The sequence below is a fragment of the Apteryx rowi genome, unplaced genomic scaffold (assembly GCF_003343035.1).
Source record: "Apteryx rowi isolate R43461 unplaced genomic scaffold, aptRow1 scaffold_10, whole genome shotgun sequence".
In the NCBI taxonomy this organism is placed as follows: domain Eukaryota; kingdom Metazoa; phylum Chordata; class Aves; order Apterygiformes; family Apterygidae; genus Apteryx; species Apteryx rowi.
In genome coordinates this window covers 1,191,423-1,218,174 of record NW_020447197.1, presented here as the reverse complement: position 1 = coordinate 1,218,174, position 26,752 = coordinate 1,191,423, and the positions used below count along the sequence as shown (strand labels likewise).

Below are 26,752 nucleotides of genomic sequence, written 5' to 3'. Positions count from 1 at the left end.
ATGCCCACGATCCGGGTGCCCAAGTCCGGGGACCGGGTCTACAAGACGGAGTGCGCCTTCTCCTACGACTCGCCCGTGAGTGCAGCGAAGCCGCCGCCGCCGGCTGCCGACCTGCCCCTCCGCCAGGCCTCGGCCTGCCCGCGCCCCGCTCCCCTCGCCCCCTCCTCGGCCGCGTTTCCCTGCGCGGCCCGCGGCGCCCCGGCTGGCGGCCGCCGGCATGGCGGGAGGTGCCGGCGCGGCGGGCGCGGTGCGGTGCGGTGCGGTTCTTCCTCGCCGGGGCACTTGAAATGCCCGATCAGACACGGGAATGCTGTGTTTTCCGGGAAACTTACCGCCCGGGGAGTAGCCCCTGGCGATCCGGGCTGCGCGTGCTCTCCCGCCGGCTCCCTCGCTCTTGCTTTCGCCCCGAGAGAGCAAGAAGCAGGAGGAGCTGCCGTTCCCGGCCGCGTATTCTCGGCTAGAAGCAAGCCGGTGGTTCCGCTTGCCTGCCGTATCGCTGCTTATGCTCCCGTTTGAGATCTTTTTAAGGAAGTCTTCAAAGAAAAGGTTCAACCTGAAAATCAGTGTGAAAGTCTTCCTGAAATACTTTCCCTCCCGGGGTTTCAGTTACATCACTGGACTTCAGAGAACTTGTATTTTCCCACTAGCTTATTTAGTTTGTTGTTAAATGAATGTTTGATGCACGGTAACTTTCTATCACGTTTTGGTTGTCTTGCAAAGCATCCACAAGCTCTGCAGATGCACGTATTCTGTTGCAGGTTTGGGGCCTTACTCGTTTTTAACTTTGAAAACATTGGAAACGTTAATAAATATCGAGTGGGTACTGCGTAAGAAACAGGTGTTTAGAAATTACACTTTTTAAATGGAGTCGAAATTTTTTTAAAAGTTGCTTCTCTACATTAAGTCGAGGTTTCTCAGCGGCGATTGAGCGCTCCGTATTGACGTAAAGTTAAAGTCAATGACAGCAATCTCAAGGAAGCTCAGCATACGTGACAGCATAGTCAATGAAAGATACGTTTGAGATGGATTTTTGAGTGCTTTATCCCTCCCTCTTTAATATTTCCCTCTAATACAAAAAATCAAAATTGGTTTCAAAGGTGACTCAGCTGTTTGGTGTTCATCATGTCTTGTTGAGCAGAGGTTATTTTTACCCGCACTCTTCAGATCTCAAGTGTCACCCAGCAGCCCTGACTGTACCGGGAGGCGGTCTGATTAAAATTGCCAGATCAGACTCTACTGCAGAGGCACTAATTGCATTATATACTAAATAAGGCTGGGGAGGGGGGAAATCAATATACCACAATCTTTTCTTCAAATTTCTGCTTGGATGAACACTAGAAATAGCACTTTTAGGCTTCTTGGACCTTACGGTTTATAAAAAGTTTCCTTTAACCCGTAGGAAGGGATATCAATTTCTGCTACAAATTAAAAAGCATTAATTAACACCTCTCCCCCCAGCAAATGTCAAATAAACACAGCAAAAGCTTTTTTTTTTTTTTTAGCAAAACAATGTATTTGAGCAAAACATAAAGCATTTGAGCAGAGCTCAAATAAACTTAACAAAAGCTATATATAAACATAGTAAAAGGAGCTGGAATCACCAGGTGTGATTTTCAAAAATGTTTCATCCCATTCACTTTACTGGGAAGAGATTCAGGTTTTTGAAAATGTTGTCCTCAGCCATTAGAGACTTTTTCTTTAAAGGTATTCACTGGGCAAAAGGCTCTGATTGAACCCATGCAATACCAGTAAAAATTATATTAGGCTCAGTTTCTATTGTCTAGTTTTCCACAGCTTTTCAGCCTGCACTGGTCCTCAACTTAGTTGGGTAAAAGACTTGTCTCAGAAAATGTATTTATTATTCCCATGTCATATAACAGATATTTGGGTATTGCTTCTAGGATAGCTGATTCTAAAAGACAAATATGTGCTTTTGGGGGTAAAACACCATCATTTGCAAATTTGAAAATGGCAAAACTTTGTTTTTAGAGTCTTCCATCCAGAAGGAAGGTGAAATAAGGATACACACAGATTGTTCCTTTGGCTAAAGAAAGGTGTTTATCTCTGTATGCTTTGTATTAGGTTGGCTTAGTGACTTATTTTCCTAGGTCAACTATGTATAACCTAAGTGAGCGACTTCCTATTGAGGTGTCTGCTTCTTTTTGAAAGAGGCGCATTTTTCTCCCCTATAATATTAAAGCAAACAATCAATGTTAAAAACATATCCTCTGGGATTTATTGTCAATAGTAAAATTCCAGATAACTTTGTCAGCTGAGGAGGTGTTTTCCATTGTAAGCTTATTTCTCAGTATTTCCTTGCATCTTCTCATTTTGCCATTTCAAATATGTTCTTTGTTAAACTTGAAACTTCAGCACTTCTCTGTTTGGAGTCAGCTCAATGCAAGGTATATTATTACCTTCCCTGCAAGGGAGTATTGCGATCTTTAAAATACAGTAAACGCTGTCAGATCTATGGGTATTAGGGTGCGAAGTGCTATTATTATAGAGAAGGGTTCTCCAGCAATTTTGAAAAAGACCAGGAGGTCCAGTGGGATAGTCAAAACCAGAGCTGTTTGGTCAAGGGGTGCCAAGGAAAATGAGGTACTGTGTGTGAGTGGCTTCATCTTTTAGTTCCTGTTGTGTGAATTTAAATGCGCCGCAATACGTTGCTTTTGCAGAGTCTTTTGTCAGTCTGTTGGTTGTGTCTTCTTGTCCGGATTTAACCAGTATAGTGTCACTGAAGATCCACGTTCTAGTAGATAGAGGTGGTTTCACTCCTCTTTCTCAGCATCTCTTGACTCGCCATTCTCTTTCAGTGAGTTTTAAATCTTATTTCCCTGAGTAAAGATCTGAGAACAATGGAGACTTTGAACTGTGCTACAAAGAGCGTCACTAGTTTCGAGATTTCAGAAGCGTGAGCGTAGGAGAGGTACAAGTGGATATTCGGTATATTTTTTTCCAAGTGGATTAATACCAGCACAGTGATCTTGTCAGAAAAGTAGTATTGTTAAAAGGGCCACTAGATAAATGAGCGAGTCAACTCAATGCTTTTCTGAAATCTAAAATTCATGTCCTTAGATTTGGCCTATTTCCAGCAAAATGTACTAGGGTTAGTCTCCAGAAAAGACAGGAGGAACAGGAGAAGAGTTTCTGTGCATTCGAGAGCTCTATTGACAGTTTTTAGTTTGCTAGTCTCAGAAGATTAGAAAATGTGCCTTTATATGACTTAATTTTTAATTACTCTCTTTTTTTGGTGGCTTCTAGAAAAACTGTGTTTCCCTGATGAGGGCTTCTACTCCAATTAACCTTTGATTCTTTATACTGGAATTCAGAAGGGAAGGAAGGCAGCCTACAAAATACAAGCAAGGCCTGGTGTGAGTATTGCTCCCTCTAGTGACTGGCCCCAGAAGCTGTACTAGCCTACCACTTTCTGACAAATTGAATGATCAAATCCTGTACTTCTCATTCTTGGGACCTGATGCACAGTCCCTTCTGGTGATGGTTTTCTTTCCTGTATCTGTGCTGCTCTGATGCAGGTTTCTTCTCTCTGTTATTTTGTCTGCTGCGACCTCTCTTCCTTTGTTGGCAGCTGAACTTGACTTTGTATTGTTCAGCAGAACGTGGGAAGCAGAAAGATTGTATTTACATAATCTTTTGTCCACTGCGGAGCTTGTTATCTATACAGAAGTACAGGAGTCAGTGGGAAATTCCACCTTTAAATGGGATCCCTTTCCCCAAAACCTCTGATCGTTTAAGACCAGACATATCAGAGGGAGAGATGATTGCCAGAAAAGGGATATAAACTGGAGTACAGAAAGGGCATTGGATGTTACAACTACAGCGTAGGTCATGAGTCCAACACAGCTATGGGACCAAGCAGTCTGGTTTCTGTAGATTACAGGATTGTGTTTGTTTGAGCAGCTTAAAGCTTGGCCTCACACTGCTGGAAAATCTTGCTGCTGACAAAAACTTCCTGTGTGGATCTTGCTAACTTCATTTTTGTGGCTTGGGAAGTTTGTAGTGGTTATGTTAGGACAATTCCCAAAGGCTAAACTGTGCTAATGCTCTGCTGTTTATCAGACAGTACAGTTGAGACTGAAATCCTTGAGAGTTTGCAGTGGGTAATGGACATCAGTGACCATGCTGTATGTAATTTTCTAGCAGGAAGTATATCCTATCTGGCTGTTCCTTTGGCCAATATTCCTTGAAGAAAATTAGAAAGTCACTGGGCCTCTGATTGGGAAGGATAGGCAGGTATCTTGTTTATATTGATGGGATGGGAGCAGCAGTGAGGAAATAAAAATAAGAGGATTGACTACACCCAGGCAACTTGAGTATTCCTGGCAAATTATTTTGTTCTAGTTGCAAAATAACTCCAAATTATTTATACAGTGAATTGCTGTTTGGTGATGGATACTAATTCATAAAATCTGAGCAGCACTACATCCCAAGACGATCCTGGGAAGTCTGATGGGTGAGTTCATTGCAGGCTGGGAGTACACTAGGACACTAGGGTTAACTTAATTATTACTGCTATTTCCAGTCTTCCAAAGCTAGAGAATTGTTAAATCAGTGACGCTTGTACTTGCAGTTGTTCACAAAGGAGAAAATACCATGCAGCTTTGAAGAACAACCAGAGTGTGTGTGCATAGTACACTTCTGTGGGTTTGATCTAAATCTGGATCTAACTGGCCTTTCTCTCCATTTCCATGACTGACTGAACTTTAGCTAACTTGCTGTTACCAGAGTAATGATGGGCTGGAATTTTTTGAGTAGTGGTGAGACTTTGATAGTAAGGTACCTGTAGTGCTGGAGAGATGCAGATGAGCTCATAACCCATCTGGAGCTCTGCTGAGTCTCTGTGGAGCGCCATTAGGTTTCCTGTGACCTCTTCTGTTCTGGAAACACAGTGTTGGCTTCGTGACCGACAGAACTGTACAGCTAGGACTCTGCACAGTGCAAAACTCATCAAACTGTCTCTAAATCTAAGGTACCATGGAAGCAGTACAGGTCACACTGCTTGAGTTGTGGTACTAGGCTTGAGCTAATAAACCCTGTTGGATCTGAGCTGTCTCTGTCAGTGACCTACACAAATCGCACCTGGATGATACAATCACAGACAGTGCTGATTGCTGGGTGTAAGTTCTTTATTCCTTGGCGTAGGTCACGAGTCCCCATGACCTCATGTTAGTTTTGTCATCATATCTGCACACTTACCTTGAAGCCTTGTTGCTGCCGTGAATGTGACTTGTACACGATGCTGCTTCAGAATGATGTGTGTCCTGGTCTGGAGTCCTGTAGGGCTTGTGTACATGAATGACATCTAGAACCATGTCTTAGAATGATGGTTTGGTTTCATTTTGGTGTCTGGCTGGCCCTTGTGGCTTTTTTCTTCAAATGAAATGTTGGAAATGCTGTACTGGATTGGACTTGTGTCCGTGTGCCCATCTCTGAGAGTGTCCAGTATCAGAAGCTACAAGGGAGAGAACGGATACCTTTGTTAAGCAGTCATGAAATAATAATATGCTCTTAGGAAAATATTCTGCATAATGCCTAGTAAGTAGCGTTTAACCCAAGACCTTGAGGATTTTAAACCTTGCAAAACTCCGATATATTTGTTGTTATAACTTTATCTAGTTTTCCACATAACATCTGAACCCCAGAATCCTGATACATTTTTGATTTCAGTGATGTTTTCTTTCTTCAAGCTGTTCAGTATTTTGCATACTGCTATCACAGCAATGTGATAAAATAGTAACTTTGAAATTTGTTTCCCCCCTTTTTTAAGGATGAAGGGAGGAGGGGGCTGGGATTTATTTTTCACTTGTAGCTAGAAATCTAGTTACTGGAAGCCCTGTTCTTTTTTTCCTCCTGCCAGATTGTTTCTCCTTTCTTTTTCTGCTTGACCCAGCTCTTCTTTTCCTGTCTCTCCTCCTTCACCAATTCCTTTAATTCATGGCTTGTTTTCACTGTTTATACATTTTTTTTATGCCAATACTTGTGTAAGACTGTCTTGTTCTGTTCTTTTTTTCTGATTCTGTTGGTTCTCTCCTCTCCTCCTCTTTGCCGCATGCCCAGTTTTACCTTCTTCTTACTATTCATTTTCTCCTTTTCCTTTTTTCGCCATTGCTTTCTTGTCACTTTTGGGTGAAAGAGGACAGTTGTCTAAAAAGCAGACTTATGCCTGCATTCAAACCCCATAGTACTTTTGAATGTGACTAGATAGATTCCTGGCCTTCAGCATCCACTTTGCAGGTTGATTCCCCCCCCCCCCCCCGAAGGGAGTATTACTATATTTGTTGTGGTGAAAGCTTGGAAGTGGACTCTCTTGTGCCAAGGCAACCTCTGTGTATTCTTGCATTCAGTCAGTTGGCTGTGTTTTTTTCCTCACTGTTTCGCTGTAGGTAGTATTGGTGCATGAGAGATACAGGCTTTCTTTTTATTCTACATGGTAAATTATTGTGTGTTGTTCAGACCAATATTCATAGCTGAAACTCATTATTCTTTTTTAGCCTTTTGAAGAGTCTTGAAATAAAAGGCCTGCCATTTAATTACACTAATGTGGGTTTCAGTGCAATATTTGTATTTTAGGAATGTTCCTGTAACTTTTCAAATACATTAAAGATTGGATTGTGGTTATACAACAGGAGTCTTGTGGCCACCACCACATTAGTAATGGTGATTACTGATGAACAGTCACTCTGAATAGAGCCTGCATGGCCATTGCTTTTGTCAGGACACATTTCTATGGGAACATATTGCAGAATGCAGGGGTTCCAGTGACCGACTCTTTGTCATTATTGGGGCTTTTTATATTATCTTTAATGGGAAGAACAAACTGTTAATTCTTTATATTTGGGGTATAGAGACTCATGAAGACTAGAGCTGCCATTTTACTCCCTTCTCCGATACCTTTATTGGTAAATTTTACCATTGTTCTGGTGGATCTAAAGCAAACAGCTGTGCTGCAGACATTGCACCCAAGTCTGTAACTGTTTGCCGTGTCAGTAGATATACATCACCACAATAGGTCTTTTATAAATTCATTATTGTCTGAGCCACATCAGGAACTGAAACTGCTAAACCCTATATTTCCCTGAGGGGACTAAATGACTTGGGGATTGGTAACGGGATACAGGTTATAAGTTCAAATCTAGATCAGGTTAGTAGTGTTTGAAAGCTCTTGGTGTCTGGTGCCATGAACTTGTGTGAAGTGAGATGTTGATCTCACTCAGTTTCATTGTGGACTGGTGTTTGTGTTTGCCAGATCTCTCATCCACCAGCTTCCTTGCTCTGTTTTTCCCTTCAAGGCCTGGGAGGAAGTGACTGTCTCATTCCAGCATTTTGTCTCTGTGGATTCCTTGTCCCTTTGCTTCCTCCTCCTAGCTTTGCAAAGCATAAAATATTATCTAAATAAGTAAAAAGAGCCGATTTTTTTTTTTTTAAATACTTTCCTCTGTGGTGTGGACAGTATGTCTCCCTATTAATAAAGCACTAGGCATACTGTGGCTGGGACTATCTAAGCAGCAAAAAACAGGAAGAAATGCAGTGAAGAGCAATCATGTTTTCTTCTGCTTGGAGGGTAAGAAGACCAGTCTACTCTTGAGTGGATGGGCCTTCTGCGTAGGGATTATGGCCTGTAGCCGGAGCAGTAAGTACAAGCTTCTGTCCTAATAATGCCTTGAGACTGGAGCAGTAAGAGAAAACAATGTCCATATATTGCTCTGTCCTAAACTTCATACTAAGCCCACTACATGCTGAGGCGAGAGAGAAGAAAATGCTAAAATTCCTACTTCTGTCTCTCAGGACATGAGGTTATATTTTTCTGCTATAAAATAGGGTCTTTGGTGCTTTGGATATGTTAGCTTTCTCCAGCATAAACATTCACACACTTTTAAAATGAGCATCAGTTACAAAGATTTACATGCTACAGCTATGTAGAAATACTGTTCCTTCCAGAACTGGTTGTGTTCTCAGTTGAGTTAAATTCACCAGCACAAAGCCTGTCTTAGATCACAGTCAAGTGTGCTTTGAGCACCAAACAGGCGTGTAATCTTTTTTGCAGCCTTATGCAAGGGTGGCTTTTTTACATGGGGGAGAGCCTTTGCCCCGTTTTGCTGTGACCTTTTAGGCTTTTGAATGTTGTGTCCACTTCTTTGCAGGTTGGGTGAAAGAATAGCCTGCTTGCTCTCTCCAGGAGAAATAACTGTTTTGTTAGTAACCACAACCAACTTACTCAGATTCTACATTTAGCTTGTATACTGAAAGTGTCAGATTGTTGTCATAGGCTGCTTATCAGAAAAAAGTTCTGTCCTGTCTTGGGTTCCCTCCAAAGAAAGAGAGAATGGTCTCTAAGAAAACAAAATTGTAAACAAAGTTCCTGAGATCCCTGGACTGACAATACAGGTTGTTTTTTTTTTTTTTTTAGTATAGGCTGGATATCTACAGGATTTTCTTGTAGAGGAAACATCCTTGACTTTTTCAGAGAAAGAGATAATACATGATGGTTTGGAATACAGGATGTAAAAGCAGAGAGCCAAGGTGTTACTGGCCTTAAACTAGATAAATCTGTGTAAGAGTGTGTGGACTTTAAAATACACAGGCTGTATTTTAAACATTATTGTATATTATGTACATTTTAAATACCAGATGTGGAATTTTCTTTTAAGTGCTTTATTACTTTTGAGCACAATTGTAAATAGTGGCCTTGTTCTGAAGGCTTAGAGGATTTCCAATTTAAAGGAATTGTTTTTTAAATAGAATCTTGGGTGTTATGTGGATCAGAAATGAGATGGCTAGAGAGTTTATTATTTGCTCTGTGGAGAGACCATCGTAATATCTAGATGCTGATTGAATGACTTCACGGTATATGTTAAGTTTGAATGACATACACTCTAAACACTTGCTTCAGTTCACAGATTTGAATCCTGAAATGCTCAGTTCAACTTTTTGTCCTTTTGAGGTAGGTAAAGCAAGGGCTGCGTGGTTCATTATGTGTTTGTCATTCAGCTAAATCTGAAAAGCCAGAGCTCATCTGTTTTGGCTCACATTAAGAAAACCAGAAGAGACTGGGATATTTTCTAGTCTTGCAATCAAATATCGTTCTCTGATCTCTCCTTCTTTCCTGTCCTCTCCCAGCTCTGCTGGTTCTTGTTCTGTTCTCCAGGTCCATGGCTTCTGCTTGCCACTGCAGAAGTACCAGTATTTGCTGGTGTTTAAGAGCCAGTTCTTCAGTCCTTTAGTAGTGTTGATACAAATGAGCATGTCTTAAAAAATAGCATTCATGTATGGATGAAGGTGGCAGGTCAGCTTGAAGTTCAGATTTCTTCAAGTTTTACAGTCAGTAAATATACTCAGTACAGTGTTTAAAAAGAGTTGGGGAGAATTAACTGGGTTTAGAGCGGCACATTCAAACCTGATTTTTGGGGCAGTATTGGAAGAGGAGAGACTTGTCAGGCCTCAGCTGATTTGTGTCTGCTCTTAAATGAGCAAGAACTGCTTAACACAATCAGCCCTTCAGCCTCCTTTTCTGGAAGAGAAGGGACCTGTGAATAAGGCGCTGGTTAGGAAAGTGGTGGAGATCTGCCTGTCCTCTGCTACTTGTTCCAGTCCACAGGATGGGAGAGAGCCTAATTCATGTGATGTCTGCCATGGCAGGATGGGCAGCTCTGTGCTCACTCAGAGAGGGGACTGGCTGGGGTCAGAAGTAGAGTAGAGACTGCTGCCTTCCAAAACTTTGGAGAAAGGTATACCTGACTTTTAAGTATCTTTTATGTGTCACGGTGTGGGAAAGTACCCTGTCAAAGTTGTTGGTTTTGCATACATCTGGTGACTTGCGCTCTTCTGTGAGCCTTTGAGTGACCTTTGGTTAATCAGATGGTTTATAAAGTAATTTGGTGTTTACATTTCCTAACTACAGTTTTGATCACTGTTTTTTGCTGTATAGGATCTTCCTCTATATGCAATTGTTGCTGTAACAATTCTCAATCAATACATAATTGCATGTACGTTCCTAACAAATGTCTTTTAGAAACTATTGGTGACTTGTTATGGAGATCCTGATTTTTTTTTTTCCCCTAAGGTGCCTATAGATGAGTTCAGCTCATGTTGTTCTTGGTGAATTGAACATGGGGTGTTCTGTACCATCCAACAGCACAAAAAAGTTCACAATAGAAGGAAGGTCACAGTGCTTCTAAAAAGCCCATTCTTTGTTATGCACCATCTCTTCAAAACAATGTGCACTAAAGAGGGCTTGAAAAATTGATCCAACACCTATGGGCCATGTGACTGAATGTCCTCCTGGCAGTCTGAATGATGTAGGAGAGGTCTGGCAGTGATGCAAACCCATCAACACCCAGCTTTTGGGGGAGCAAAAAGTAATGGGACTCCTGCCAGGTTACGTTACCAGAATGTCAGCCTTTGTAATCAATACCAGGAATATGTATCTTTACATTTCCTTTGTAGTGCCCTTGCCTCCAAGCACTCTGATTGCATGGGTAGAGCAAATCTCTGATAGGTACTGAAAAATGTTTCCCAAATACTTGCCGATTTCCTTGTTACCCAGTTCTAAGAGCCATGAGGTCACTTGTGAGATCTACTTTTCTCAGATAAGATTGTGATCAACAGCAGAAGTTGTGCCTGAATCCGGTTCTGAACCACCAGTTCTGCACCGCTTCCAATTTGGAATGTTATTCTTGCAATCAAGTGGCCCCCAAAAGCTTTGCTATTTCAAAAAAATGTTTATGCTTCATTGTTTCTATGCCTTACAATTTTCCATGCTTACAGTTCCCTCATGGATTGGGCAATCAAGTGGAATTTTTCAAGACCAACTTTAGACCTCCAGTTTGGATACTCACTAATCTGTAGCTTTAAAGTAACCCATTTCAATGAGTTGCTATGTGCTGTGATAGGGTGTGGAAGGTTCTTAGAGGGCTGATAATGTAAACGCTGTTCTGTGCTATGAAAGTCATGTTTTAAGTTCTTGGTTGATTGCAGGCAGGGTCTGCAATTCTTTGATTTTTCTGCTTGCTGATCCCTTCCTATCCTGTTCACTTCCTTCTCTGCTGTAACTGTTTGTGTCATTCCTTTTAGGATTCTGAAGGAGGTCTCTATGTGTGCATGAACACGTTTCTGGGATTTGGAAGGGAACACATTGAAAGGCATTACCGGAAAACAGGACAGTGTGTATATATGCATCTGAAACGACATGTGATAGAGGTGAGATTTGTGGTTTCCCAACTGACTACCCCAGGCAGTTCTTGGGTCTCTTTTGCTTGTTTAGATGACGCATTTTGGATATAGACCAAATTTTGAATGACAGAACTGAACATGCTTGTATTTGGGGTTGGCTGTCAGATTCAGGTTCTTGGATCCCAACGCATCATATAATTTCACTTCTGTGCTGAATCACAAGCTCTAAAGGACCAGTTCTTAAAGGCAGCTTGTTGCCCAAAGATGCAGGTAATTGCCCCACTTCTACTGATTCTTTACTACATGCTTCCGCGTATTGTATACATATTGTATGTAACTAAATACTTTTTAGCAACCTGCCTTTGAAGTGTAGATTTACTGGTTTTGGTTCAGATTTGGCTGGAAGCTTCTGAGGCTTTTTTTATGTGACGTTTCAGCTCAAGGTGTCAGGATTTCTTTTCATCCTAGGATTTAAATCACGAGCCTTAATCCCAGCCTGGCCTGTGATTTAAAACTCAGCTTAAACTGATACTGGATTCTAGATCCAGACATTGCCTGCGGACAGTGTTACACCCTCCCACACATGGATGTATACGTACAAACTTCCTGTTCACTGTTCTTCCATAATGTCACTGCATATTAACAGCAATTTATAACCAGTGTTTCATAACATCTGTTTCTCTGTGATTTGTCTGGTGTCTTTGAAAAGCTCTTAAAGACTTCTGATCTGAGCTATATGGAAGGCACTGAGTTTGCTTCTGGTTCATTCTCCTGTGAGCTCTGTGTCTTTTGGCCAGTTAGAGGGCCTAAAATAGCTGCTCAGAGCGGGACAGACTATTTCCTGTTTTTCATTCTACAGCAGTGATTCCCCTGGGTGATGAAGGCCCTGGTGCCCGGATGACTTAATTTATTTCTGGTGGATGACTATTCATATTTTGTCTGATGAATTATGGTGAGGCAGATGACATGTCCCCCAGGTTGGAGTTGGTGGTGGTGTTTGTTATATTTTAGAATTGCCTCTCCTTGTAAGAGTGATAACTACATTTCCTTCACATTGTTAACTGTAAGTTCTCGTAGAACCTAGTCTAGTTTTAGCAATAGTTCTGAATTTAGCACTCTTGAAGGATGATATCTCTGACTAGAGACAGGTGGGCAGAAATCATGTCAGGGTTCCTTGTATGTAAATTTCTTCCAGCATTGGTCATCCAAAGTGACCTGGGAATTTTCAATTTTAAAGTAAACTGGGATTAAAATGAGGCCTCAGAAAACCCTTTCCTGGGTAAGGATTTGACTGAAGAAGTCCAAAAGGGAGAAACAAATATACTGATAGTTGTTCAGTTCAGAGTACACCTTTGATTGAACTAGTTCAGTGGATGCTATTTTTCTTCTTGTGAATTGTGATGTAGCAGAGGGGCATGATGTGTGTGTTTGGGGGGAGGGGGGGAGGGATACGCTGGTGCACTGGATCACATGGTGTGGAAGAGGTTCTGACTATACAGTACGGGTGATGATTTTGTCATCTAACATGGGCCATAGATAGGATTCCTCATATGTTAGCTCTGGATTTTGATTACCATGACTATTGCTTCTTACTCACTATCCAAGTTTTCTTCTGAGCAATGTGAAACATCAGGCCTTCACTGAAACAGTCTTATGAAGGGTCTGGCACATGCTACACTGTAGTTTTGTTTTTTTAAGCCAAGCTTTTGATGGTGTATGATACAGTAAAACCAAAGGCATTGGATGTACTGTCTTAGAATTCTTTTGGCCAGGCTGCTGTTTTAGCTTGTGGTTCCCTTGGCATCGTGCTTGCAGAACGCAGTGCATTGCTGCAGAAATCCTTGTTTGCTTCCAAAGGTGTTTGGAATAAATGTCAGTTATGTATCCTGGCACAATTTAATTAGAAAACAAGGGTCAGATCTTCAATCCATTGGCATAAGTAGAGCTACAGTGTCTGCCAGCAGCAGATCAGCACCAGAGACATCTGCTCAGTCATCAGAAATGTCTGCTAGAGCAAGTTATGGAGCACCCTCTGGTAAAATCCTTAACTAAATCAACAAAATGGATTTTTTTTGGAGAATTTCACTTTTCAGAATTTTGAAATCAGCCACTCTGCTATAGTATATGACTGTTGTATATGACTGCCCAGTAGTATTCAGCCCAGGGTGGAGGTTTAGCTTGGTGCTATAGTGATACCTCAGGCCCTGTTGAAAACACTGGACAGAGTAGTATGAAATTTACTGCAGTGGTGGGTTCCCGGATATCATACAATGACAGTTGTGTTTTAAAAACTTAGCAGTCGATGCAGATTATGGAAATGTAAAATAGGACAACTGACACCTTGTATGAGAAACATCACAAACGGAATCTAATGCCAAAGCTGATGCATTGTGCAGACTCCCGTTTGCTGCATGTGTCACATCTGTTACAAAAGAATTTTGAATTCTAACTGAATGAGGAACATGTTCAGTGCTGTCTGAGAGGTGGAGAAACTGAGGCAAAAACTGTTAGGTCCTGATTTTTTCAGGAATATTGGGCATCTGCAGCTCTAGTTTAGAAATATTCAGCAATTTGGAAAATCAAGCTGAAGCATTTAATGTTAGGCTATCAGTGATAGAAACACTCCATGTGAATGCTGCTTCTTTGAGACTTCTGGTCTTAATGACTTTCCTAACATTCTGCTTGGAGTCATCAAAATTCAAATGGAGCTTCCCAGTATTGGAAACAATATTTCTTAGTTATGAAGTTCTGATCTTGGGGATGTGTGTATTATAATATTTTTGTATTTATACTCAGTTTGTACTGTATCTTGATGCTGCTATTTTAGAATAAGAACAGATTGCTTGGCTAATCTCTTTCCACTTGTTAAATTCCAGTAGTATTTAAAAAAAAAAAAAAGAATGTTTTGTTATTTTTCACTTCACTGAGGAAAATGATGTATTTTTTTTATTGCTGGCATTGCATCCCTGACTCCCTTTCCATAGGGTTCATCTGTAGGGATAATAGGTTTTGTTCTTAAGTGCAGCCAAGGAGTATTAGTTGGCATCTGCTCTTTCTAAGAATGGAAAAATTTCCTATGGCCTACAAGACCTTACTGATGATTCAAGCAGTTTGCTTTGGCCAAAGCTTTATTTATGTGGTGAAGGGAACCACCCAAAATATGTGACCGTTTCACCTACCGAAGAGCAGAGGCAAACATGAACTTTCCCTAGGCTGACAGGTTCTTGGCTGGTTTCTCTCCACCTGTTGTATCCCAATATTATCAAAAAAAAAAAAAAAAAGTCACCTAACAACCTCACCACTTACACTAACATTATAGACTATATAATAAATCATGTTGACATTATAGCTACAGAGGTTATTTAGTGATTTGATTTAATAACGCATGTTAATGAACAGCTTAAATAGACAACATGTAATAGTGAGTGCATTGACTTATACGTTTGTTCAGCTACTATCATTTTACCCAGTAATCTGAGCTATTTGGAACTGAGAAATTGATGCTTGAAAATGAGTGTCAGTGGAATGTGTGGGAAGTTACTATCTCTTGATGTGTAGTTTAACTATATTAAAAAAAAAATAATCCCCCCTGAACTGTTGCTTGGGTTTTGCCAGGTTTCCTCCATACTCTCTAATACTAACAGAGCATGGTCATAACTTGGATTGATATTAATGGAAGCAGGCTTAGATTCTGACTGACAGGGATTTTTTTTCTGGATAGAAGAAAATTAGCTGAGCTAAGGGATCACAGTGAAGTGGTCATACTGAAAATTGTTATGGAATATTGAATCTTTTATTCCAATTTCTTTTTTTTTCTTTTTTTCTAGCTTTAGTCATTAAGAAATACTGTAGGCATCCGGTGGTGGGAGGTCTGAGTGATACTCCATGTCCCATCTTGATAACAGGACAGCAGTCACCATTAGACATGCTCTGCTTAATTGCTAGTAGAGGAAAGTGAAAGGATTCGGATGGTGGCTTACTTTCTCACTCCTTAAGGGTGGCAAGCAGCGATGAGTCGAGTCTCCTTGTCAGAGGTGAATGAAGAGAATTTGCATTCTTTCTCAGTAAGGGCTGTCATTTAACAGAGGGATCATGAACAGATCTGTTTTGCCTCTCAGAAATGGTGAAGGTGTGGAGTTGTGACTGATTCACTTTTGTTTCACTTGATGGATTTTTAATTGTCTCTTTCTCTTTTCCAGAAGGTACCAGGGGCATCTGGTGGAGCTTTACCAAAAAGGAGGAATGCTAAGCTATTTTTAGGTATTGTGAACAGCTGCTTTTGCACAATCCCTTCCTGACCCTGTCTGCATGCGTACTTGGGTTCTGTTCACCATTGTGTCTGGCTTTGGGGCTCCTTGTGGGTTTTCTTTTTCTGAGTTTTTTTTTCCTTTTTCATTTTAGTTTTTAAAGTTTGTCCAAGCAATAAGTAATTCTTAGGAATTTTGATGTGTATTTGGAAATAAATGTACATATTAATGAAACATTTATTTTAAGCTAAATTGGCCCCTCAACTATCCTCCAGCAGTTTAAAGCTTGATAGATGCTTTTTGATTAGTTCTGTCCCTTCCCTCTGTTTATAATATTCACATAACACCTTTTATTAAAACATTTATCTGTACTTAATGCTTCGATATAGCAGGGCCCCAGTGTGGCACTGTTCTGCTCAGCAGCTGTTCACAGGAAGGGTTGTTTTCACTTCACTGACGTTATTACACAGGTAAACGCTCTTAAGTGATTGTTCTGGTCTCTCCTGTGATGAATGCAGCAGTACGTATATCACGACCCTCTTTTATGAGTTCCTATTCTGTTATGTCCACCATTATCCCCTCACTTTACAGAAAGCATAGTTTTCTTGATGTATCTCTTTCATCAAAACCTGGTTTTCTTTGATATCAGTTGATTCAGATTGTCTAGAAAACCTGAGGGCCTCATAGATATGTATGGGGGAACTTGCTGCAATGCCTGTATCCTCCCTCATCCCACCCCTTGTGGTAGTTTTCTGAGTCTTACATTGTTTATTCTTTCTGTACCAACAGCAAATAAGTGAATTTTTCTTCTGGTGACGAAGAGGTTAAATATTTTCATTACAATTGCCAGCTCTTATGGCTAGGGGGGAACAATAGCATGGCCTCTCATTGGAATTGCTTTGATCTGTGGAATGTGTCCCTAAGAAGCCCTTGCAGATTGTGATTGATTAAATTGTTGTTGTTGTTAACGTCTGGAGTAAGTTTTGCGAGGAGAGCTTAGAGAATAGAAGTCTTAGTAAGATGGGTCATAAACAGATGAAACTCTTTTTGTAGGAAGAAACCATTTAATGAGGAGTGAATTGACAAATGCTGGTTCTAAATGCCGTTTACTATTAGTTTATATCAAAAATAATGTTTCTCACTGGACAATTATTGGTTGATTCAAAAACAAAGCTGGCTGCAATGCAGCAATGGTTGTATAGTGTTAGCAACGTGAGTGTAAACAAGAAGTGCAAAAACACAGTCAACTTTATTCTTGCTGATTTACTGCATACCTTTGAGGCTCATTGTGGTATACCAGCACGCATTGTACGTGGCTTCGTGTCTCTGATACGCCGTATTGGAGGAGTTCTTAAATTCCATCCTTGTACATGAACATTTTGCTCCCACTGAGTAGATCTGGTGCAGTAGTTTCAACTGTCTTGGTCCCAGTTAATTTATGAAGGCAGTGCAGTTTCACTGGGATGGATTTAGCCCACTGAACTGTCGCTATTTAATCCAGGACTTCTGGAATCTGATGCATTTGTGAAAATTTATCTCATCTGATCTGTTCTGCTGTAGTCCTCTCTGTAATCCCTGCTGCCTGGAAGTAAAATGGTATCAACTGTCTGCACTGGTCCTTGAGGTAGTATTTCCAACGTATCCAAATGCTCTGTATCCAGTACTTTGGATCTGTATTTTTTTTTTTTTGCCATACTTAAAGAAATGAGTGAAGAATTATTCCTGACTACTCATATTTGAGGAAATGAAAGCACATGGCGGTCAGCTATGTTGACTGAGTTGCAAGCGACAGCAGAGGCGATTAGCAAAATTTGTTATCTCATCTCTTAACCCACTGGCCCTCTCTACAGGGCTGCTTCCTCACTGGTTCAGAACTGCCTGTCTTCTCAACTGAACTGAACTTTTTAGCTTTCTCTTTCTCACTGTGACCTTGGAGATCTGTGATAGAGGTTTGCACTAAGCTGGCTGTCATCAGCCCATATATATACATGCCATTTAGGGTTTACTTCGTTAGACAAGAATAGGCAATGTTCAATGGTAACTTTAACATCACTGTGTTTCTAGGTGTCTCCATCTGAATAAATCCCTGAAGGCCCAGAGAATTAAGCTTTGTGTTCAAAGTCAGTCCAGCTTGGGCATTTGTTGCATTGCTGCTTATAATCCTCTTTGATGTAAGGCTATTAAGGCTATTAAACCCCTTTCAATCTCTTAGGTATTAGGAAAACATCTTTTGGATGCTCATTGATTGATTTCCAGCACTGCTGCTATCCCGCGAATACAATAGAAACACAGGCTGGTTGAGTCACACTGTAAGCTTTATTTTTTGCCAAATATTGACAGATCCATAGTGAAGTGTGTGTGTGTGAGATTTTTTTTGGAGAAGGGTGGAGACTGTTATCTGTAGGAGTTCTGTGTTGTAATCAGGAGGCATAACAACATTGTAGGTAGAAATGTGTAAATTGTCTTTAATCTAGCTTGTTCAGGTATTGCGAGGCAGTGGGGATATGGTAACTTTAGCTCAGATTGTCCTGGCTTTCTGGGGATTTGGGGTGGTATGTAAAGCAGACTGTCTGCACCAAAGCGCATGGAGTAGTATCCTCATTGCTTTGTTACCTACGCTAGGAAGTTTAAAGCTATTTTGTGCTTGTCAATATGTGCGACTATCATGCAAAGAAGTTTTAGATCAAATATGTAAAGTGAAAAGAAATTAATTGATAGGACCAGATAGTATTCCACATCGCTTTTGAAGCAGCTCAGATAAGAAATTGCTGGATGGCTTTCTGTGGTATGTAACCTCTTGCTCAAATCAGCTACAGTATGGTAAATGTGACAGTGGTTTTGAAAAAGGGCATGATGGGACCAGGAAAAGTGTCATCAGTAAGTTTAATTTTCATATTAAACTTCATATTCATATCTGGAAGAAAAAGTAAGGAGCAGAACTAATAGAAAGTTGTATAAATATGACAGAATGGAAAAAAAGCATTGTGGCTTTTACAAAGTGAACTAATGTTTCCAGGTCTGCTAGAATACTTTGATACATGGATATGTATCCATGGATAAGAGCAATTACAGAACAAACTATGTTTTTTGTTGTTGTTGCTGTTTTTTGAAATAAGAGGGAAGATCCTTGTATTGATGGGAGTGGAGGCCCACTTCTCACAGTAGAAAGCAGGGTGCCCCTGGACCTGCTACCGCCAGAAGCTATCAGTGAAGACCTTCATAATATTGTAATGATGAAGAATTAATGTGATCATAAATGATATGGAAAGTGATTGAAAAATGAGGTGACAGATTTTGATGATTGATATCAAAATATCCAGGAGATAAATCTAAAAGTGCTTTTTAATGTGTGCTACTGAGTAACTAAACAATAGATGAAGTAAATGTTGAAAAATGCAAAACATGACATGCAAGAGGAGAAGCTCTTTGTGTGTGCCCAGTGATGGGGTCTAAATTAGCTGTTATTGTTTGGAAAAGTAGTCTTGAGACTCGGTGTCGATAGTTCTCTGAAAATACCAGCTCAGTAGTTAGCAGCAGCAAAAAATCAAATGAAACATTAGGAATAGAGTGATGTTTTCTATTTTGTTTTCTATTATTCTGCTTTATAAATGAGAAGTGAGCCTGTGTTTTGAACAGAGTAACCAGAGGTGTATGCAGTATCTGTCGCGTGCAGTCTGTCTTGCACACGCTCTTGCTTTCTCTCACTCTCTCTCTTTCTCTCCAAAAAAACAACAAAAACTCCCACAACCAGAAAAATCTTAGCATAACTAGGAAAGGAACAGAGAAGGGCAACAAGGTGAGAGATGTGGAATAGCTTCTAGCTGATAAAAGGCTCTCTGTCTGACTTTTCAGACTGGAGAAAGAGAAGACTGAAGGGAGAAAATATGATGGAGATGTGTAAAAATCATGAGCAGCCTGGAGAAAGTGAATAGGGAAAGAATATTATTATTTCTCATACTGCAAAAATTAGGTGTCTCCTAATAAAATTATCTGACAGCAAGGAAAACAAGCAGAGGAAGTACCTTTTCCTGTAACAAGTAATTAAATTGTGGAATTCATCACCACATAATGTTTTAGATGCTAAAATATAAATGAATATGAATATAAATGAAAATATAAATGAAGTTTAAAAGCACTCGACTAGTTCATGATGTAAAGTTCTGGAAATGACTCTGACACAATGACATAGATACAACTAGTGGTATGAGAAGTCCCTGAGCTACAGATAGATGGCTGGAAGCTAGGAGGTACACACCTAGGGAAGAATCGCTACATGTTTGCCCTGTTCTAATACCCTCTTCCTGGGTGCCTATTGACCCGTGCCAGGGACTGGACTCTAGGCTAAACAGAGCTGGTAAGGTGGCTGTCATAAAACTTAGCTGTGGACAGATGTCTTCTTCCAGATCAGTTACCATAACTGTATCTGCTGGGGGAGCAATCTGTGCGAGCTCAGTTTTGAGCAAAGGCAGAGCTAACTTAGATCATGAATTAACTGTTTTGAAGTACTCGGATGAACAACTCTGCCAGCAGATCTTGAGGATGGTAATTGGTGGTGAAAGGAGTGTCAGTGAGGAACAGTATCCATGACACATGGCTTGTCACAGAGAAGACCTCTGAAAGGAAGAGCAAACTTTCACTTAGCGAGCCTGGAAGAACATGTAAACTTGCTGAGCTTTTCTTGGATGCGCCTGCCTGCCTACGGCAGTGAATCCAGTTATACCTGCAACTGTAACTCGAAGTGTAAAGACCATTTGAAAGAGTGGCCATACTGGATCTTACCAAAGCTCCACTTAGCTCTCCTAGCTCTAATAGTAGCCAGAGGCAGAACCCTCTTTTCAGTAGGGATGTTTTTGTTTTCCAAGCTTCCGAAGAGGACTTTCATCACTGGTAGTTTATGTTTATGCAAGTAAGCACATATAGAGTAGGGACAAACCTGTGAGTGAAAAAATAGTGATTTAGGCTGATTTGAGTGCTTTCTGGCAATATTTTTAAATCTTAGCCCGATAAAGTTGTGCCAGTGGTGTGGCACATTGTTACAACAGTAACAGTGGAACTGGTTAGAACACGAGTGAACCTGTTGCTTTCTGGTTTTGCCGTCTAAGCTTGAGTTGAGCTGAGCTTGAGAAGGGTGAGCAGAGACCTCACACGAATGGAGTCTTAGCAGTTTGCTGTTTTAAGTGGAGCTGTGGAAAGTAGGCTAGATTAACAAAACCTAATGTTGCTAGCAAAACACTTAAGAATTTTAAGCTTGGTGGTTCAGTTTTCCTTGTTTAATGTATGACTGTGCTAGAAACCCAAAGGGTGAGATACCTATCTAGTAATAAGAACAGCATATTAATGCTTCGGAGAGTAGCAAGATGAATGTGATCCTACATATAGTGAATGATGCAAGTGATCCTGTTAGTGAGTATTGCTTTTCCTTTCTCCATAAATGAGAATGTTATGGCTATAAAGTTTATTTATTATTTATCTTCTTTGTTTTTATAGTTCCTCTAATGAGGTTGGGTTTTTTTAGATGTGACTGAAGACATGTAAACTGAATAGCTTATAGTTTACAAAGTGCTGCTGGAATTATGATGATTTAGAGGCTTCAGGAAGAAATGATTTGATTTAAAGACCCAATCCTCCACTTTCACATCAATACAAATTTGTCCATTGCTTTCAGTGAGAGCAGGGTCAAGCCCAAATTCCTCAGATGACTTTCTAGGGTTTCAAAATTAGTTGCAGGCTTGTTAGTCAACATCCTCATTCAATTTTCACATTTGTGTTCCCTTTCACAGACATACACATCCACGTGGACAGGAAATCCTGTTTGGGGGTCCTGTCTGGAATCTCCTTGTGCCACTATTATTAGTGCAGTCAGTTGGTAACTTGTCTAAATCTGATCTGGGCATGTTCACGCTGTCTCTTCCCCACCAGCAGGTTGGTTTGCAGTACTCTGTCTTACACCTCCAGCTGCTGTTTTCAGTCAGTCCAGCAGCAGTGCACTTCTCGCTGTCACTAAAGTCATCTGTGGAGGAAATTTACTCTACTGACTGCTTGCCCAAAATAACGTCAGTCCAGCCTCCGTTTTAATGTGTCTGTTATTTTGCTTTCCCTGTTGTCCTGGCCTCCCAACACAACACTTATGGCCTATGGACACTTTGTTTTAGTGACCACAGCGTTTGCTTGGGACTCTGACTCGGCACTGTAGAGCTCCTAGTCGCCTAGAAGGGGAACATTATCATGTGGACATTCACCACCAAGCTGTCAGCTCTTTAAAAAGATTGCAAACCAGTTGGTTGTATTGCAGCAGTCTGAGGTCTCAGAACTGAAGTAAAGCCATTATTGGATTCCTTTACACACAGTGCCTTGGCATCTTGGAAGGTCAACCTTGTCCAGGAAACAGCCATGTGTGAAGCACAGTGAAGCTTCATAGTATTCAATGCTACTTGTGTTATAGTCATTTTCAACTGCATTTTTGTTTTGCAAGTTAAAGTAAATCTCCCCCTGTCCCTCTTTCCCATGGTTACTCTTGTTCCTCTCTCAAACTCCGCTCTAGTTTTAAAATCCAAGTTTGAAACTCTCTGCAGACAACACGTGGTGGCCAGTGATAGTGGCTTTGGGGTGAACCTCTGCCTCACTTAGTGTGGACTCCATTGCCTACTGTTAAAGGTATCTGTTTCTATTCATTATATCTAAGCTCATGCTTTCTTGGCTCTGTTGGCCCTTGCAGAGGTGCAGTGAATAGAATGCAGGTAGAACTTCTAACTAAACTTAGCAGCTGGGGCTCTCAGCACATAGAGGCCAAGATCTGAAAGAATGAGTAGCGTTTTTAGGGTTCTCAACTTGACATCGTTAAGGGGTCTGTCTGACAGTCCGCAAAAGGGATTAGTTTATGTGGTTGTCTGCTGTATGAAGAGATTTGAGTCAGTGACCTTAGAAGTCCCTTCCAGTCTTATGTACTGGATTTGAACTCTGAAAAATTAAGTATATTCAGAGTGCTAATTGCCAAAATGCATTGGTTCTTGTAATTCTGATTCAGAGGGAGTAGGTGTATGGAGTGGAAATGTACCAACTTTGCATGGTTGCTTTTAAAAGTGGAATTGCCAGTTGAATCCTCATGTCTTTTTCTGGAACTGTTATAATGCTGTGTGTATCTTTCTTTAAAATAAGAACTGTGATGCTGCCATATTGGTGTGTCAGACATCCGGAATGGCTATGCTGAGAGGGCATCATTTTCTACTTTTCTAATAATCTGAATGGTATGAAGCCTGAAGAGGTAAAAAGGAACTTTCCTTCTCTTCCCTTTGCACACAAAAGGCTGGATGCTCCTAAGTGTGTGATGTCCTTAAATGGCAGAGGATGCTTGCTAATAGGATACCCAGTCTTTCATCTCTGGATCACTGGTTCAAACCCAGGTCAGGTCAGTAGCAATAAAGTCACTACTGTCATTATCCAGCTTATGAGATGAAGTGAAGTGTGTGTCTGAATCTTGAACCTATATCGCTGCTGCTTTTATATAGCTGATTGAAAATACTAAAAACTTATGATACCAATATTATAAGGCAATAAAAATACCAGTGAGCCTTACACGTGTCTACCAATAACAATTAATGGCTGATGTGAGCTGTCCTCAGGTTCCCTCTGGTGGCTGAGCAAAGTGTGTGACTGCAAGACCTGGAAGAGGCATTTGCTGCCTTTAAGCCTGTCTGGATATACACTGAGTTTTTATCCTATTTGAGGAACCTGCATGAAATGAAACCTCTGTCATATTTAGATGGTAGTCAGTATTTTCAGATTTGCTGTGCTGGCCACCATCAAATTTCTGGGCACTGTGTGAAACCTCTGTGTGATGTGTTGCCATATGTATCAGCAGCTTGAAAACATGCAAAAGAGCTTTCAGATGCAGGCTGGAAGAACTGCATCTGTTGAGATTCTCTCCTTTTTTCAAAGCACAAGATTGTAATACAAATTGTGAAAGAAGCCTGAAGGAAAGCAAGGTTGGTGGTTATTTGTATTAGGCTGCAGTTAGGGAAAGGATCCTTATGCAAAGAAGTGTGATTCAGGGAATTAGTAACAAGTTAATTTTTCTTCTTTATAAACGCTGTGCTTTCGGTATAAAAAAAAATTGTTGCCTTGGTGTCTGGACTCAGCTGGTGGGAGGGACATTTGGTCAGTCGCTGTTGAGCAAGAGGTCATGTCACCAAAAGTCACTGATGGTGGGTGTTGTCACCCCTCAGGAGTGGCTGGTGCAGCAGGTAGGTCAAGAATTGAATGGAAACTGGTCTATGTTCTTCTCAAGAGGTGATCTTTCCAGGTCAAGTTAATTTTTTTTTTTATATTTAATATAGTTATTTTATCACTTGGGCTGTTCATACTGTTACTGTTCTGTGAATAAATAGAAAGCTTAGTTTCCTGAATCTTCACTTCACTCCAGAATATACATTTGAGTTTTCAAACATTCCATGGGTACAGTGGTTGCTGCCAATGCTTGTTTAGTATTGAATCGCTTGTTAAGTATATGCATGTGCTTGGAGTGCAAATTAGGGCCAGCTTTAGCTATTGCTAATTCATTTTCTTTCTTGGTCAAACTTTCTTCTACCAGTGACTGTCTGGTATATAGGAATATGGTAGTTCCTACTTTCCTGGATGCTCCCATCCTTGCCCAGTCTGTCTCTCCTTGTGGTTGAATCTTGTGAAATGTGCCCGGTACAGCATATGCATGTTTGGTTTTAACTTCTTCAGTTGTCCTGGGAGAAACTGAGCAAGATTTTTATTAACTCAGTCATGTCCATATGGGATAGTTATGTTTTTGATAAAGCCTGAGATGTAAACACTAGCCATATGTTTTATTTGTATACCTTCCTGGCCTCTTTCTGGGTGGACTTCTTACTGGACAAGAATGTTCTCCACTTTAGCTAATGTTGCTTGAGCAAGGCTTGTATTTAAGTGAGAAAATCATCCTCACACTGGAATAAGAGTACTCACAAACACTAAGTCTGATCTTCAAAGGAAAGTTTTATGAGTTCATATTGTTATAACAGATATAGTTACCCTGGTTACAGAGTGGAGTTGGCAAGACTGAGATAATGCTGGTATAACTGTACTTGCTCTAACTGCTTGAGACTATGGGTGGCATGTGGGAACATGACCACAGCCAACTTCATGAGAGGAAGGGCCAGAGGTACAAGCTGGTTGGGAGCCCAAGCATATTTCAGCCAAATCTGTGATCTGGACAATATGGGGAGCCAAAACAGAAGTGCATCGTCCTTTTTCTGCAATTTAGGCTTAGGTAGTGTGACCTTGTCTCCAAATTGTAAAGTGATTCAAGGTCCTGGGTAAAAAGCACAACAGTCTTGCATCCTGATTTTGTCCAAAATGAGCAGAATTTTGTTAGATGCTGCCCAAAGTGCAACAATGCTTGTGCTTGGAGAGGGGCCAGACCAAACATGCTTGTGAATGGGGTTTAGATTAAGAAGATCGTTTTGGTCCTTGGCACACCCCCTGGCAGAAGTGGTCACGTTTTAGCATGGGTCAGGATTTCACAAACATTCTGGCCAGAAAAAATTACTGACAGTGTCAGCTTCCAGACGGCTGTCAGGCAGGCGATGCTTCATAGTTGTACCGCTGCCATGGTTTAGGAACCTTGATCTTGGGACCATCTCCTAATGTTTCACGTCTTGTTTTCCAGATCTAGAGACAAATGGTGATCTAAGCAGTGATGACTTTGAATATGAAGATGAAGCGAAGCTTGTTATATTTCCTGATCACTATGAAATCTCATTACCAAACATAGAAGAGTTACCAGCTCTGGTCAGTGAGTGTGTGAAGCTGATGATAGTAATTGTCTCTCACTTCCATTTTTAACCAGATTGTCTTTTGTTTTTTTGTGTGTTATGCTTGTTTTTACATAAGGGCCTCTCCTTACCAGCTTTAATAGAGGGACCGGCATTTTAAAAAGTCTGTTCTGTCTTTATTTCTTGGATTTTCTTTTACATCCTTTATTCCTACCCTTAATGTGATGCCAGCTTGTCCCAGGGAAAGTCACACAGCATGTTTTGTTGTGCTTGCTCTCCTGCTATAATAATAATGGTAATAACTGCAATCTAGCAGAATACTTGCATATTTAAGCATATAAATATTCTACTGATATCCAGTTATGTATGTGTTTAGCAAGTGGACTGAGCGCCAGCTTCTGTCCAGTCACTGAATTGTATTAGATTTCGAGTTTAACATATCTTTGTTTTCCAGGTGACAATAGCTTGTGATGCACTCCTCAGCGCAAAATCACCCTACAGGAAGCAGGACCCTGACTCCTGGGAAGAAGAACTACAGGCATCTAAACATGCCAAGACACTTGTACAGTTAGACAATGGTGTTAGAATTCCCCCCAGGTGAGGGTAGCAAGGTTTGTTCATTGTAGGCTGGCCAGCGCAGTCCAGAATAAAAGAATTAAAGCCAACAACTCGGCCAACAATTTTCTTACATGCCTCTTGGCTGGGCATGTATGTTTGGTTTGACCTGCCGTAATGATTTGGGAATGCAGGACTGGTTCATGCCTTACTTATTACTTATTTTTTTTCCTTGTTTTCTCTTACAGTGGTTGGAAGTGCTCAAAATGTGACCTGCGGGAAAATCTGTGGCTAAACCTGACAGATGGTTCAGTGCTGTGTGGGAAGTGGTTCTTTGATGGCAGTGGGGGAAACGGTCATGCACTGGAACACTACAAGGAGATGGGGTATCCCCTGGCAGTCAAGTTGGGAACCATCACTCCTGACGGAGCAGGTCAGCTGCCTGGCAGGTTCTGAGATGGGGTATCTTTTGTGCATGACACTAATGGTGTATATCCATTATCAAGTGGATTTGTGCCTCCAGTGTAAATATTTGAGAGTCTGATATGGAAAGGAAACTCCATGACTTCGTGAATCCTGGGGAGGGGGGGAGCACACTCCATTTGGAGAAAGCCAAAGCCCTTGCCTTTTTTACATACTCCACTCCTCCTGTTTTATATATGATGCAAATGGGTTTTTGGTTTTGTCTAATGGTAGATCCATAATAGATTGGGAAGAATGGTGTTCTGAAACACTAGAGTCTTGAGAACCAATATTTTTCAATTCTGCTACATTTGCTATGCAAATTAGGGCAAATGGTTCAATCTTATGTAACACAGAAGTAACAGCAGAGTAACAGGCAGAAAACTCCATTCTTATCAGCATGTCTGTTTGTGGTGTGTGTTTTTTCTTTTCTTTTCTTTTCTTTTTTGTTTTGTTATGGAAATCATGCCATTTTTCCTTGTTGGTTCAGTAACATTTTGTTCAGTCTAATGAATGCTC

The 26,752-nt window shown here is 40.8% G+C and overlaps 1 protein-coding gene across 1 annotated transcript in view; it reads left to right on the top strand.

Annotated features, from left to right (window-relative positions):
* The first annotated feature begins 11,106 nt into the window (after nucleotides 1-11,106).
* USP13 (ubiquitin specific peptidase 13) overlaps nucleotides 11,107-26,752 on the top strand; it is a 44,889-nt gene continuing 29,243 nt past the window's right edge. Inside the window, exons 1-5 of the mRNA XM_026060623.1 lie at nucleotides 11,107-11,217; nucleotides 15,390-15,450; nucleotides 25,111-25,232; nucleotides 25,671-25,813; nucleotides 26,020-26,204. Of these exons, the coding sequence (XP_025916408.1) occupies nucleotides 11,119-11,217; nucleotides 15,390-15,450; nucleotides 25,111-25,232; nucleotides 25,671-25,813; nucleotides 26,020-26,204 (610 nt within the window). The 5' untranslated portion in view covers nucleotides 11,107-11,118. The remainder of the gene's footprint in view (nucleotides 11,218-15,389; nucleotides 15,451-25,110; nucleotides 25,233-25,670; nucleotides 25,814-26,019; nucleotides 26,205-26,752) is intronic.